Source organism: Drosophila innubila, chromosome X (genome assembly GCF_004354385.1).
Source record: "Drosophila innubila isolate TH190305 chromosome X, UK_Dinn_1.0, whole genome shotgun sequence".
NCBI classification, from domain to species: Eukaryota; Metazoa; Arthropoda; class Insecta; order Diptera; family Drosophilidae; genus Drosophila; species Drosophila innubila.
In genome coordinates this window covers 17,356,039-17,372,480 of record NC_047626.1, presented here as the reverse complement: position 1 = coordinate 17,372,480, position 16,442 = coordinate 17,356,039, and the positions used below count along the sequence as shown (strand labels likewise).

At 41.4% G+C, this 16,442-nt stretch overlaps 1 protein-coding gene across 1 annotated transcript in view; it reads left to right on the top strand.

The window, feature by feature from the left end:
* The window catches only part of LOC117782969 (basement membrane-specific heparan sulfate proteoglycan core protein), a 109,055-nt gene that overhangs the window by 73,326 nt on the left and 19,287 nt on the right, over positions 1 to 16,442 (top strand). Inside the window, exons 12-25 of the mRNA XM_034620092.1 lie at positions 574 to 747; positions 945 to 1,115; positions 3,217 to 3,483; positions 5,311 to 5,535; positions 6,159 to 6,233; positions 6,556 to 6,570; positions 6,904 to 7,037; positions 7,102 to 7,195; positions 7,566 to 7,955; positions 8,011 to 10,238; positions 11,973 to 13,062; positions 15,061 to 15,209; positions 15,276 to 15,456; positions 15,686 to 16,286. Of these exons, the coding sequence (XP_034475983.1) occupies positions 574 to 747; positions 945 to 1,115; positions 3,217 to 3,483; positions 5,311 to 5,535; positions 6,159 to 6,233; positions 6,556 to 6,570; positions 6,904 to 7,037; positions 7,102 to 7,195; positions 7,566 to 7,955; positions 8,011 to 10,238; positions 11,973 to 13,062; positions 15,061 to 15,209; positions 15,276 to 15,456; positions 15,686 to 16,286 (5,794 nt within the window). The remainder of the gene's footprint in view (positions 1 to 573; positions 748 to 944; positions 1,116 to 3,216; positions 3,484 to 5,310; positions 5,536 to 6,158; positions 6,234 to 6,555; positions 6,571 to 6,903; positions 7,038 to 7,101; positions 7,196 to 7,565; positions 7,956 to 8,010; positions 10,239 to 11,972; positions 13,063 to 15,060; positions 15,210 to 15,275; positions 15,457 to 15,685; positions 16,287 to 16,442) is intronic.

Here is a 16,442-nt window from a genome sequence, read left to right as displayed (position 1 = left end):
AACTTTGGTTAAGGACTTTTTATTTTAAGACATGTTGATATTAGTAGTCAAGCCAAACGACTGTTTTATTCGTATTACCATTTCAATATTTAATGCTGTATATTATTGGTTTTTTTAATCATTTGTATTTCCCATATACATATTTAATATTGATTAACAACTTAATATATACATATGTATATTCATATATTTATTGCTTATTTTGCTATAATTTGCACACTACCAAATTCCCAATACTGCCTCGTCCTGCCAACCTGTTAACCTGTTAACCTGCCGCACAATTGCAAATGAGTAGAATTATAATTTTCATGCCGCTAACTGTACTCTCTCTTCTTTTTTCCACGCTCTGTACATCCGCGCATCTCTCAACTGTGTTATATCGTCGTCTCTCTGTCTCTCTCGCTCGCTCGCTCGCTCGCTCTCTCCCATATTCTCTCTCTGTGACCTTTATGCTGAATATCCTGATTGTATTTTGATACAACTGCAACACACCACACCACACCAACAACAACAACAACAACAATATCAAACATCATCACTCGATCATACAAACATCACAAACATCCTGTCCAGACTTCCATGCCAAGTTCAATCTCAGCCGACCGATCGTCGAGTGCATGTCCTTTCAATATCAATGCGGGGACGGGAGTTGCATATCCGGCTACAAGCGTTGCAACGGCATCACCGACTGCGCCGACGGCGCCGACGAGTACAACTGTCTGTTCAACTACGAAGATCTCAGTTATGGTAGATTATGTTTACATGAAACTTAGCAAAACAAACAAATGCATAACTTACACGTAGATACATCTATGTATAGAGGCTAATAGTGTTTGAGTTCGCCCAAAAGATTCAATATCTTAAATTGCATTTATTTTATCTTTTCATCTTTGCATAAAAAAAAACACATCTCTTAACATAATACACATATGAACAACATCTAGACACTGACCCAGACACAGACCCCAACAACAACAGCAACGATCCATTGAATGAGTGCGATCTGTATTATTTTGAGTGTGACTTTGGCCAGTGTATACCGTTAGAGAAGAAGTGCGATGGCTTTACGGATTGTCAAGATGAAACCGATGAGCTCGACTGTCCTTCCTTTACAGGTAAACACACAAATACAACACACACACGCACACACACACACACACACAAAATAGAGAGGCTAAACAGTTATTCAAAGAGTTAACTCTTATCCCTAACACCCAATATGACTCTCTCACTCACACTCACTCACTCACAAACTCACTCACTCACAAACTCACTCAACATATCCCCATCATCATGATCATTTGCAGATCATTGCCTTGAGCATGAGTTCGAATGCGACGACTATTGTATAACGCGCGATCAGCTGTGTAACGGTATTGTCAACTGCAACGATGGCAACGATGAGCGTAACTGTACAATTTGTCGCGATGATGCCTATCTGTAAGACTCGATCAACAGTTTTGAGCCCAGCGATATCAGTTCAATTACTTGATTATTCTATTTTTTTTTTTTTTATGTATGTACTTCCCAACTCCCAATCACATACAACACTCACACACAACAACATCAACCATCACACGACATCATCATCACCAACATCACTATCGACGCTAAACGATCAACTTTACACCTATCGCTATCGATATCGGTATCGGTTATTGGCAGCTGCAACACGGGCGATTGCATTGCATCGAAGCTGCAATGTAATGGCATCGTGGACTGTACCGATGGCAGCGATGAGCTCAACTGTGGTAAGCCCCCCTCCTCCCCCATCACCAAATACTATACTATCATAACAAATCATACCACAATTCCCGTCTGACACCCAGCACTATTATCGCACCCGTAGTTATCAAGAGAGCTTTGCTTATTGGGTAGCATCATTTATTCAAAATGAAATTAGTAGTTTGGCTTTTTGTACTTAATGTAGAAGTTGTTGTAGTTAAATAGCTGGACTCAGTGTTTGAGCTAATAATTATTTGGATCATATGATATTTTATTCATTATTTCATTCATTTCATATATTGTATATCGTATTTTGCATATTGAAGTTGTTACCTGTCCGTCATATCAGATCGCCTGCAATGGCGAATGCGTCGATGATTCGATACGATGCGATGGCAAAACCGATTGCAACGATGGCAACGACGAACGCGATTGTCGGGGTAACACAATTTTAAACATGATCAATACTATATAAATATTCCTATGCACACAGATTTTCGCTAGTTTTCTCGATAAATATCGATAGGCATTAACACAGCTCTGTTATTGCTCTCATTGACTTTTGCTCGCTCTTCCGCTCTCTCTCTCTCTCTATCTCTTACCCACACAATCATTCCGTCACACTCTCTTTACACAGCCTCCCTCTCTTTCTGATCGCTATTACATGCTGTCTCTTTCTATTCGTCCGTTTCTCTTGCCTTTCTGTCTTGCACACACAACTTATTCTTCATTTTATTGTGTAATAATGTTCATCCATTTGTTGTTGTTACATTTTTTATATTTTTTTGTTGGTGTTTTATTTTCTCTTACATCATAATAAATGCGCCACACACACACACACACAAACCAACACACACGCATACATACATCAGATGGCAACAACATACATAGAAATATAATAAGTGACAAAATCTGCCAATCGGATGAATGGCAATGCGAGAACTATGAATGCATTAAATTCAAATTTTTGTGTGACGACCACAACGATTGTCAGGATGGTTCGGATGAATGGGCCGACAGTTGCAAGGGACAGGGTAACGACACTCGATTGAATTCATAAGGTCTCAGTCCACAATACCCAATCCTAGTCCAATCCAATCCAACTCAAACAGTTCCCATCATAAAAACTACCAACTATTCCTCTTTAATCTTAACAATTCTATTTACTATAATTAGTTGTAAGTCAGATGTTTACATATTGGGCATATACATTTATTATGGGGGTTTTTTATCACACAGGTTTGTAATGTATTTATAAATGTATACAAAATTGAGTAATTTTCAAATGAAACTTGAACCTAGTATAAGAAGCTGTTGCTCATTTCATTTTCTTGTCTCTCTTTCTTGTTATAAACACCCGATAAATACCATCATCATCGATATCGATATCAACACACTCATCCACATCTACAAATATGCATATGTGTATGAAATATATATGCATATACATCGCATGCCAATCGCCATTTCGCCGATGCCTTCACCTCATAGCCACAACTCGCCAAAATGCTGAAGATTGCCGCTGGGATGAATTCTTCTGCGATAATTTGTGCTTGAATCGTTCCAAAAAATGCGACGGTCACTATGATTGCACTGATCGTAGCGATGAGCGTGGCTGTTCAGTACAGACCACACGTCATCCATTGTATCCAACGCTGCCCTGTCCAGAGCACACATGCCCTAGTGGCAGGTGCTATACGGAAAACGAACGTTGCGATGGCCAACGTCATTGCGAAGACAACTCCGATGAGGCTAACTGTAAGTTTGCATTAAGCTCTTTTCACTCAATAAACAAAACTTTCACTCTCATTTCTTTTGACGGGGTACACTCGCACACAAACATGAGGTGATCCAGTGAATAAAATAACTGAAAGTCCAGAGAAAGATTATTTTAAATCTATCAAACTATTGACAATCTTGGCGCAATTTGCAATAGTGAAGAAACTCATCCTGAACTTTGATTCAAAACCATTGCAAAAACAATTTCTAGTGTTTCGGAAAGAAAGTTAATAATGTTTTCAAAAATCTTATTTTGACATTCATAAGATTTAAAACTGAATTGAAAAATTATTTTTAATTAAATAAAAAAAGCGAAAAAATATTCCAAATTAAATTCATTCAATGCATAAAAGGCTGCAAACCTCAAAAATTTTGTTATATGTTCGGTTCGGCGGTTCGAACCATAGGGCAAGACATCGGTTCGGCTCGCGAATTGGCTTATATACCTCCTGAACCCAAGGTTTGGGTTCGAACCTTGGCTCAATTTCGTACAAAAAATATTTGTAGTACTATACATTTTTCTCTACATTTTGAATTAATTAAATTTTTTATTAATAAAAATAATATTTCGGGTTCGCGCTCGCAAAGTAAATAATTTAAAGGGTTCGAACCGTCTCTACGAGATTCAAATTTCGAGCTAGTTAAAATGATGGCAGTCGATTTTTATGACTCGGAAATTTGTTTCTGAAAACAAAAATCTTCAACATTTCAGAAACATATGCAATTTTCATGAATCGCATGTATCAGATAAAACGGACCCGATAAAATTTAGTTCAATTATTTATTAGTCTGCTATTGATCAGATCGAGCTACTATAATTTTTAGTTAGCAGATTTATTTTCCGTACTGAATTATTAATTGAATTATATGTAAAGGGAGATCCTTAAGATGCTTTTCGGCAGTACCATTTTCTATTTTCTATTTTGGGGTCACTGCACAGTATTTAACGTCTTCTTAAATTCACAGCTTTAATTAATTGTTTTCATTGATGGATTAAATCAGGCACCAGCACCTTGAGTTTGTGTGATTGTAGAATTTTGGTTGCTAGCTTATTTTTGATTTGCTGCTGTATCTATCTATCTATCTCACTCTTGTTCACATTCACCGTAATCTGATCAGTCTATCAATGCAATGTGCTTTTGTATCTCTATCTATATATATTTAGTATCTATCTCACAAATATCTTTCTTTTGCTTATTTCTTGTTTCTTGTGTAATTCTATTTTGTCGAATTCTCTTGCAAACTGCACAAATATATTTATTATAATAATGATGATACAGGTACCCAATGCAAGGATAATGAGTTTTTCTGTTACGATCGACAGTTTTGCATAAATTCAACACAGCACTGCGATGGCTTCTACGACTGCAAAGACTTTTCTGATGAACAGAACTGTATTGGTTAATAAACAGAACATTTACTTTAATAACTTTTATTTAATTGAGTACCCAATTTTTCTCATTTTCACATGACCTTCTATGTGAAAATGCGACTTGAATAGCTAGTAGTTTAGTTATAAAAAGATTTCATTTTATACTATATTTTAGTAATAATATTTTTTATTATGATAATCTTACGTTCATACTTAAGTCGATTGCATGTTAATGAAAAAAAAAAAAAACAAAACCTACCCAAGTTACACATGTGTATGCACTGTTGAATTACTTTGGTTCTTAAGATTAAATATCAAAAAGCTTGTTCTATATTTAAATGTATATATACTTTGAATTTCCCCAGTAACGACGTAGCAAATCCGTTAGTAGTAACCAAGTTATTAAACAAATAACTTTCTCATTCCTCGTTTAGGCTGCGCTCATGATCAGTTCCGCTGTCGCAATGGTGACTGTGTCTCCCAGGATGCCGTCTGCAATGGCTATGCCCAGTGTCTGGATGGTTCCGATGAGGCCGATTGCAATCAGATGCAATGTCAGTCGAACCAGTTCCGCTGCCGGAACGGTCAGTGTGTCAATGCCGCCGTGCGTTGTAATGGACAGACCGACTGCCAAGATAGCTCAGATGAGCTCAATTGTGGTAAGTAGTACAACTGATGGGTTAATGGGGCAACCAAGCAACACACACACCGTTTTTATCGTTCATTATCATCATCATCATACAATACAATCACAATCACAATCGCTATTCAATATTGGCATAAGGTCATTCCCATAATGCTGGCGGGAGAGCCTCAAGCATGTCAACAACAACAACAACAGCAACCACAACGACAACGACAACAACAATACCAACAACAACAATCCCAACAACACCGTTAGTGCCACTGCGCATCATCTGCCCCTCTACGACATTCCGCTGTGAGAATGGACCATGCATTGCACTCGGATTGCGTTGCAATGGCATGGTCGATTGTCCCTATGATGCCAGCGATGAGCTGGACTGTGGTCCCATCACCAATGAGATCGATAGTAAGTTCGATGTCCCAGCCAAAGATCCGTATGGTGCCAGAACAAAACCCACTACAAACAACCACCACAACCACCAAAATCACCAAGAAGCAATCTTAACTAATCAACCTCAGTAGCTACTAATCGGGTTGGATAATACATATAGACTATGCTAAGCAATAATCATAATTGTATAATCAACTTTAAAAGAAAACACAAAGCTAACACTAAGTTTTTAATTCTTATTCACAGTTCAAGACACTTCTTCAACTGGACGCAACCAATTGAACCTGAAAACCTATCCAAACAGCCAGATCATCAAAGAAAGTAAGTATACTGTTGATCGTCTGCGGTCTTCAGAGCCCGATAACATTTCAAGACTACAATTGTAGCAGTGAGAATGTTTTGCAAATGAAAAAGAACAGAAGATATTTTCCCAACGATACGTCTAGCTCTCCAATTTGGATCTAGATCAGACTACGTTCTTGCAAGACACTTGAAGAGCTTCGATCTGATTCGAAGAATACTTTTTTTTTTCTACTTTTACTTTATGTTTATGTCTATTCTACTCTACATAATGCTCTACCATTACTTTAAACGCTTAACCCAAACAAATGCCATAACCTATAAATAAATAAAATACCTGCAGGATATATTAGGGAGGGTAAGTTGACCTAACTACACCATACACAATATATAAATAAACAATAGATCAAAAGACAGCTACACTGCACTACATCAATTGGCTCGCCTCGACGTAAATAGTATACTCTGTTTAAATTATCGTTGTCAGCACTTAACCTGCTAGAAAGCTCGCAATTAGTTCAAAATACACAGTAAATATCACACCAAATCCAAAACTGCTAGAAAAACCAATTCACAATCCTCAAAAACCCTCACGGAGATTGTATTGATCCCTCCAGTTATTTGCTCGATATGCTATCCCGAATATGATTTCCTTCTATGAGCGTCGGTTAATGTAATCTCTGATATGCAGGTCGCGAGGTGATCTTCCGTTGTCGTGACGAGGGACCAGCCCGCGCGAAGGTTAGATGGTCCCGTCCCGGCGGTCGTCCATTGCCTGTGGGCTTTACCGATAAGAATGGACGCCTGGAAATTCCGAACATTCGAGTGAGCTTACAATTATAACATAATCTATCTAAATGGCATTTATTTATGTACTTTTCTGATTTAGGTGGAGGACTCCGGAACGTATATTTGCGAAGCCGTGGGTTATCCCAACTATGTTCCGGGTCAACAAGTCACCGTACATCTGACTGTCGAACGATGTAAGTATAGATCGCTTAGCCTTGTGAATCAGTTTTATGATAAGACGATGGATTATGTTGGGTTTATAATGATCTTTACTCCAATACTGCTGCAGCTTGGGGTGAGCACAAGTATGAGGAGCCGAAATCGAATCGCATTAAATATGGCACGGTGCCGCATATTGATCTCGAGTTCTTTGGTTTAGGTAGGAAATGAATAAAATGAAGTTAGATCAAATGTGTTAGATCTTTAGCTAATATACTGTTAACTGTCTCTTATCCCTAATGCCGCTAATGGCTAATGACTTCGAAAATGGGTAAGACGCTCGCAGGGTCCTCTCACATATCCTATGCTTGCTAATCTCCTGGCTCGTTTTGTGATATTCCACAGTTAACGCTGTTGACCACGAACGTCCACCGACAGCTTGTAGCGAGTATCAAGCCACTTGCATGAATGGTGAATGCATTGACAAGTCCAACATCTGTGATGGTATACCACACTGCTCGGATCAATCCGATGAGCACAGCTGCAGCCAAGGACGCAGATGTCAGCCGAATCAGTTCCTCTGCAGTAACTCGAAGTGTGTGGAGCGCACTTGGCGCTGCGATGGTGAGAACGATTGCGGTGACAACTCCGACGAGGAGTCCTGTGATCCCGAACCAAATGGCGCCCCCTGTCGCTACAATGAGTTCCAATGCGCCAGTGGCCATTGCATTCCAAAGAGCTTCCAGTGCGATGATCTCAACGACTGTCGCGATGGCAGCGATGAGTTCGGTTGCAGTAAGTACCCCTCATTAAATTCAACTTAACATCTAAAACCTATCTCCGATTACAGTGGTACCTGTACCCTTGCGACCACCACCGCCAATGCAGTCGCTACTGCAGGGTCAGGCTTTGAATCTGGTCTGTACGGCAACTGGTGTGCCCGTGCCCACGATTGTATGGCGTCTGAATTGGGGCCATGTGCCAGATAAGTGTACGTCGAAGAGCTCTGGAGGCCGTGGTGATCTCTACTGCCCAAATATGCAGTACGAGGACAGTGGCGCGTACTCTTGCGAGATCATCAATACCCGCGGCACTACCTTCGTGGTACCCGATACCATTGTGAAGGTCACCCCTGATCGCAACCAGTACTGCTCGGCCGGATTCTTCAATATGCTGGCACGCTCCAAGGAAGAGTGCATCAAGTGCTTCTGTTTCGGTGTGGCCAACTCTTGTGAGAGCGCTAATCTCTTCACATATGCCATACATCCACCCATCCAAGCGCATCGTGTTGTCAGCGTGGAGCTAAGTCCCTACCAACAGATCGTGATCAATGAGTCGCCTGGACATAATCTGCTCAACATGCAGCATGGCGTCCAGTTCCGTGCCTCGGATGTACAGTACAATAGCCGGGAGACCCCATATCTTGCCCTACCCAGCGACTACATGGGTAACCAGCTCAAGTCATATGGCGGCGCACTCAAGTACGAAGTTAGCTATGTTGGTAGCGGACGTCCCGTTTCCGGACCGGATGTAATCATGACTGGCAACGGAAAGACGCTGACCAATCGCGTGCACACCCAGTCCAATCTGTCCAATAAGGTGACGGTCTCATTCCTGCCGGGCAAGTGGCAGAAGCCCGACGGTCGCATGGCCACCCGGGAAGAGATCATGATGATTTTGGCCAATGTGGACAACATATTAATCCGTCTGGGTTACATTGATGCCGTGGCCCGTGAAGTGGAGATTGTCAACATTGTGATGGACTCGGCCGGCACCTCCGATCAAGGACTGGGCAGCGCCTCCTTGGTGGAGAAATGTAATTGTCCGCCTGGCTATGTTGGCGATTCTTGTGAAGCCTGTGCTCCTGGCTATGTACGTCAACCTGGCGGTCCTTGGTTGGGTCATTGTGTGCCTTTCGTGCCAGAGCCCTGCCCACCTGGAACCTATGGTGATCCCCGTCATGGAGAGCCTTGCAGGGAGTGCCCATGCCCCCAGAGTGGCAGCAATAACTTTGCCAGTGGATGCGAGAAGAGTCCTGACGGTGACGTCATTTGCACATGCTACGAAGGCTATGTGGGACATCGTTGCGAGACCTGTGCCGCCGGCTACCAGGGTAATCCCCTTGCCCCAGGCGGCAGCTGCCAGAGGACACCCGATTCCACGTGCAACGCCGAAGGCACATACAACCAACTAAGCGATGGCAGCTGCCAATGCAAGTCAGAGGTCCTAGGCGAGCGCTGCGATACCTGTGCACCCAGGAGCTTCCACCTCAACTCCTTCACATACACCGGTTGCCTCAAGTGCTTCTGTAGCTCCCTCGACATCGACTGTACCAGCTCCTCCTGGTATCGCAAGCAAATTATCAGCAGCTTTGGACGATCCCGCACCTCAAATGGCTTCCAGCTGGTTCGCAATTACGTTGATAACAATCCTCAGCCGGTACCCTTCCAGATAATGTCCAACGAGATTACCTTCAGTCACGACTCGGACTACAACGCGGATACCCTGTACTGGAGTCTGCCCGCTGTCTTCCTGGGCAACAAGCTGACCGCCTATGGCGGACGTCTCAACTACACGATTAGCTACAGTCCCCTGCCCGGTGGCCAGATGTCCCGCAACAGCGCACCCGATGTTGTCATCAAGGGCGGTGAGGATGTAACACTGATCCATTATCGCAAGTCGGCCGTTAATCCCAGCCAATCGATCAACTATGCCATACCGATCATTGAAAGCGCCTGGCAGCGCAGTGATGGCCAGGTGGCCAATCGGTACCAACTGATGACGGCTCTCAGCCAAGTCGATGCCATCTACATCAAGGCCACCTATACCACCAGCACCAAAGAGGGTGCTCTAAAGCAAGTCGTTATGGATATTGCCACCGCCACAAACCTAGGCACATCACGTGCCTTCGAAGTGGAGGAATGCCGCTGTCCACAGGGTTACATTGGACTCTCCTGCGAGCACTGTGCACCAGGCTACAAACGCACACCCGAGGAAGGAATCGGTCTCGGCTTATGCGAACCCTGCGAATGCAATGGTCACTCAACGCAATGTGATGAGGAAAGTGGAGAGTGTCTGGTAAGCAAGTCTCCTACAATTGCAGCAATTTAATGTCTTAGAGAAGTAAAGGGAGCAAGTCTACAGTCGAGCGCACTCGACAGTTGCATGTCCTAAGACCAGACACTTAGATTGACGCATGCAGACAGACGGACGGACAGGGTTAAAGCGACTCAGTTATTGATACTCCCCAGTAGTTCCACACCTCAAGGTAAAATTGAGGAATCCATGTGGAATTGTCCCTAATCGTTAGGGAAAACTTGAGGACATTGTTTGGAAAACTTTGAGGACTTTAACATTGAGATGTCCTACAATCGAAGACAGAGAACACCTCCCTAGGTATTCCCTGACCTAGTCCTCACAAAAAACGTTAGCGACTCCTTGTGAAACTCTGCCGAAAAGTACCTAAGCATTAAAGTGACAAAAAAAAATATTCAAATTTTTATTTATTTTTTTTTTTTAACATATTTTTAATTTTTTTTTTTTTTTTAAATATTTTTAATTTTTTTTTTAATATATTTTTAATTTTTGAATTTATTTATTTTGAATTTATTTTTAATATGATACCTTTGACGACGGTATATTTAATTTCTTTTTTTTTTATTCATGGCTGTTCCGAGCGGAACTCGAACCCGGGAACCCGAGCTGAATAGGTCTGTTTGTGGCAAGTCGGCGACTCTAACCATTACGTTACTGGTCTTAAAAATTTCTTGCTTAACAATAATGTACCAATTGAACTCAATTTTAAAGCGCTTTCAAGCAGCGGCAATTTGACGCTGGCAGAATTAATACGAAACTAACAACAAAACGTTCAAAAATGACAACAACATCAGGGACAACGTTAGGGACAATCAAGCAAGGACTTTCAGAACTACAGGGTCCTTTTACCTCTTACACACATTTCACAAAACCAGCTTACACTTTTTTGTGCATTTGTAATAGGCTCAGGGAAGTTTATTCAAAGAGGTGTTTCACAAATCAAAGTGTTTAAAGGTTAACGCAAAATCATAGCTTTAACTTATTGACTGAAAAAATAGAAAGAAATTAGAAAAACATGTTTCATTATGTAATGGGTGTTTATACCAATTAGTCTCTTAGAAAGTCATGGAAGTAAAGGGAATTGTTATTACACTGAAAAAAAAGACCACGTTCTAAAATCAAGAACATTCATCTTAAATATTTTGTTCTTAAAATAAGATTATTTTAAGACCAAATTACTAAAACTAAGATTATTAATCTAAAAAATCTTAAAATCTTAATATAAGAATAAAAATCTTAAATTGTTAGAAAATTATAAATAGGAACTATTTCGTATCAAACAAATGGTGGCACCGTAGCGCTCTGTTTAGAGAGGCCGCTTCAGTTGTGAAGCAGTAGGCGGCGGTTCGAATCCCCCTCGTAACAAATTAAAATAACATTTATAAAATCACTTAAACAGAATAAAATATAAATAAATCAAAATTTAAAAAAAAAAAAAAAATAAAAATATAAAAAATAATTTTCATTTATTTTATTTTTTGATTTTAATTTTAAGAACATTTATTCTTAAAGTAAGAACTTGGTCTTATTTAAAATGTTCTTAAAATCAAGATGTGTTCTCTTAATTCAAGAATTTGATGTTCTCGACGCATTTTTTAGACCAAAAATCTTAGTTCTGAGACCAAAATCTTGATTTTAGAACATTTTTTTTATCAGTGTACTAAGCTTAGTAAAGCTCCCCATATAAATAAGCATTTCTCTTTTATGCAATCACAGAACTGTGCCCACAACACCGAAGGCGACAACTGCGAACAGTGTGCCGCTGGTTACGTGGGTGATGCCACCCGTGGTACTGCCTATGACTGCCAGCCGGATAGCAATGGGCCACAACCACCACAGCCGCCACAGCCGGAGCCGGACAACCAGTCGCGATGCCAGTGGTGCAACAGCGATGGCACAGAGAACTGCAATGAAGGCATTTGCAATTGCAAGCCAAATGTGATTGGAAGCCGTTGTGATCAGTGCCGCGATGGTACCTTCGGACTGTCTCACTATCATGTGGACGGTTGCAAGGAGTGCTTCTGTTCTGGCCATGCAACGCAGTGTCAGTCGGCAACGCTTTTCCGCGAACTGACGCCTATTGACTTTATCAGCAACAAGGCGCTGATCACCGATCAGGATGGCCAGGAGATGGATAGGGATAATCTACATGTGGATATACCAACCAATATGTACACCTATTCGTATCAATCGTACTCGACCAAGTACTGGAGTCTACGCGGAAATGTCCAGGGCAATCAACTGCATGCCTATGGTGGCAAACTCAATTACACATTGAACACAAAGTCATTTGGTTCATATATGCCTGGCAACGATGTGGTGATCATTGGCAATGGCATTCGCTTGATTTGGTCCCGTCCAGCTGAGCTATCCGATCTCGATGAGTACAGCGTGACCCTCAGTGAGGACGATCAATGGCAACGCATGGATAGGGGCGGAACAATGCCTGCTACACGTGGCGACATCATGAGTGCCCTAACCAATGTGGAGCATCTGCTCATTCGTGCCACACCCAAAATACCCACCACCGAGTCCTCCATACGTGATGTTACCCTTGAGCTGGCCGTTGAGCAGGCCCAACCCGGTGCGGAGAATGCCGTCGACATCGAGGTGTGCCAGTGTCCGGCCGGTTACACCGGCAACTCTTGCGAATCCTGCGCTCCCCTCTACTACCGCGAAGCGAATGGACAGTGTAGTGCTTGCCCCTGCCACAGGGAGAATAGCCAGGGCTGTTATCTGGGCAACAGCGGAAATGTGGAGTGCCAGTGCAAGCCTCGCTTTACAGGAGATCGTTGCATGGAAATTGGTGAGTACTTCTCAGTTGCCTGCACATCAGATAGATAGATTAATCTAGGCCTGATTTACCCATTTACCACATACACCAATGCAACACACATACACACACACATTTTACCCTTCCTAGATATTCAGTTTCAAAGCAATTGAACTGGATGCCTCCCGCATCGATTCCCGCTTCCCCGCTCTCTCTCTCTCTCTCTCTCTTTCTCTCTCTCTCTCCCTTTATCACTCTCCCACCTTACACCCTCTTTGAAATTTATTTAAGCTAGCTACTATATCATTATATTCAATTTTCAACATTTCTTTAACTTTGTTTTCTTATTCACACATCCTTCCCCCGATATCATCCAACTTTATTTGGAAAAAATGTGAAAAAAATTTAAAAAATATATATATTTATATATATCTCAAAATAAAAACAACGCTCATAAATCCGACAATATGAAATCATCACAACAAAACCATCCAATCCATCCACATTCTAGACACATCTCGCATTATTGAAGAACCGCCCAAGATATGCGATTCAATTGGGGGATTCTGTTGCAATGGCTTTCATTTCGATATTAAGCCCAACGAGACAATATCATACAATGACACCCTGCTGATATATAAGGGCAACAGAATCATAGGAAATATTACGAAACTGCGCTACGGCTGCCAACTGCGAGGTTCGCGACCAATCAATCAATCAATCAATCAATCAATCAAATTAAACAAACAATCAATTTGCCACAAACAACAACAACAACAACAACTACCGCTCATTATATCTTTCTATATCTTACCGCAATCTGCTGTTGTAAACCTACTTGTACACTGAAAAAAACAAAAAAAACAAAACCAACTACCAAACCAACTGCAAATATTTAAAATGCAATAGCACATACACAAACATACAATCGATGATATGTACTATATGTTCACACATTTATCTCGTTTATCTGTTATCTGTTAGACAATATCGATTCTGTTTGTACTCTAAACTCAAAGTATCCTCAACGACAAATTATCTTAATTCCTTTCATTCTGGGTTAGACTTGCCTAATTCCTCAAAATTCTCTCAATTACTTTTTGCAAAAAGACGTTAACATTGCCGCAACAAGTTGAAAATAATTAATAATGATCTTTGTAAATTTAATTCCTTTCCACTGCCTCCTTTCTTCTTGTAAACGTTTAGTTTTCTTTCCCACACTCTTTCTATCTGTTCCTACACTCATTTTTGCTAACTTTGTTAATGTTATACTTTGTCGTAGGCTCTTTCGCTCTCACTTGATTTTATACTCTCTTTCTCTGACTGTACGAGAGTTATTATTTAGCAATACTTTGCGGCTCACAATTATGATCTCTCCGTCCTTGAAATCTATATTTCAAATTCTTATGTTGTTGTTTAATTATTTTTTTTGATGTAACCTTTGTGAAAATGATAGTAAAATATTGATTACTTTGTTCTGTGTACAAATACGTGTATGTATGTGTTTCAACGCTATGCCTATGTAATTTGTATTTATACTAGATGGTTAACTCTGTGTATAAATTGATACTCGTACAATAGTCGAGCTAGGCCATATAACTATGATTCTATAGATCTCGATCTCCCCCTATCTTTCACTGTTGCTCTCTCTCTCTCTGTTGTTTTAAATAACCCAACTGTTACACATGTTCTTGCACTTGAGTTGAGTTCGAGACCCGCTCACTGCCTGGACCAATATTTAATCTGTCGTAGTCCTTGTAGATGGGTAAAGCTATGAAGTCGCAGTATGTGTCAATACGTATTAGATAGAAGTGGTATTATGTGCCCATGTGTTACTCTTACGTATGTATCTGGTGGCTAAAACAAAACCCTACGTACTTCTTAGAGCCCTTTACCCCCAAACTGAATGAAACTTGATCCCCCTCCCCGATAGAATATCTTGTCACTAACACAATTGTAACGAGTTGAGAATTAACAATTGATTAAGGTTGGAGCTAACAATTAACCAATATTTAATTTTACATCAATCAGACTATGGCAACACGGATCCACCAACGACCGAGTCGCCCGATAATATCCGCACCCAGATAATCGTATCGATATCGAAGCCACAGATATCCATTATGCCAGTGGGAGGATCCATCTCCCTAAGATGTAGCGGTCGCATGAGGTGGAACAATGTAAGTTCCATTACAAACGCAATAATTTTCAATAAATTGCATATTTCAAATGTATTCCATTCTCAGGATCCGGTTCTCGTTAGCTGGCACAAAAAGGCCAGCCGTCTGCCCATCAACGCAGAGATCGATGGAGGTATCCTGCATTTGCATAATCTGCAAATATCCGATTCCGGTGTCTATATCTGCCAGGCAATCAATAACCAGACCTCTCGTACCTTCGAAGACATGGTATCGATAACCATATCACGTAAGTACATTATACACTCTTATACACTCTTGATCATATTAAGCTAATCTATGTAAATCCTGTAAATCGAATGCGGCTCAAGGATATGCTAAAGAAATGTTGGCTCGCTATGGTAGCTATTGCCCACAGACATGGCCCCGTAATCCTTTCCAGACACTCATTTTATTTCTCCTCTCTCTCTCTCCCTCTCTCTCTTTATTTTGCCGCTCTTCTTGGATTGACTGATCAGATCAATCACAACGCTCACCCGCTCAGATCATCAACCTGCCCGCTTCGGTCAACTTTGACGAGTACGAGGCCAATGAGATTAGCTGCGAGGTTGAGGGTAACCCAACTCCCACCGTGACCTGGACCCGCGTCGATGGCCAGGCGGATGGACACACTCGCACTGATGGTGGTCGCCTCATCTTCGAGTCGCCACGTAAATCCGATGAGGGACGTTACCGCTGCACGGCACAGAATCGCTTGAGCACAGACGAGAAATACGTGCAGATTTATGTGCGCGGAAATGCGCCACCACCAGCACGGGAGAGACTCTACATACAGCCGGAAAATTTCAATGGCGAGTCTGGAGCCACTGTGGTCTTCACATGCCAGTCCACAAGTGGTGCTATGCTCCAATACGAATGGCTGCACGACGGCCATCCACTCAATGCCCAACAGCAGCGCAACATCATCATCAGCGGCGATACCCTGGAGATTCGTGATGCGACAGCCCGTGACTCCGGCACCTACACGTGTGTCGGCATCGATTTGCGCAGTCGACGCAACTATACTGAAGATGCACGCGTCTACATTGAGCAACGCCAGCTGCCGCCCTCTGGCGAAGGGTGAGTGCAATTTAATCGCATTGACCCCAGGGACTGCAATCATTATAAGTTCTATTATAAAACTCTAGAAATAATCATTATTCTATGAGCTTTATTGTTTTACTTATGATTACTTTTGATCAAAAAAATAAAACTCAGGAATAATCATTATTTTTA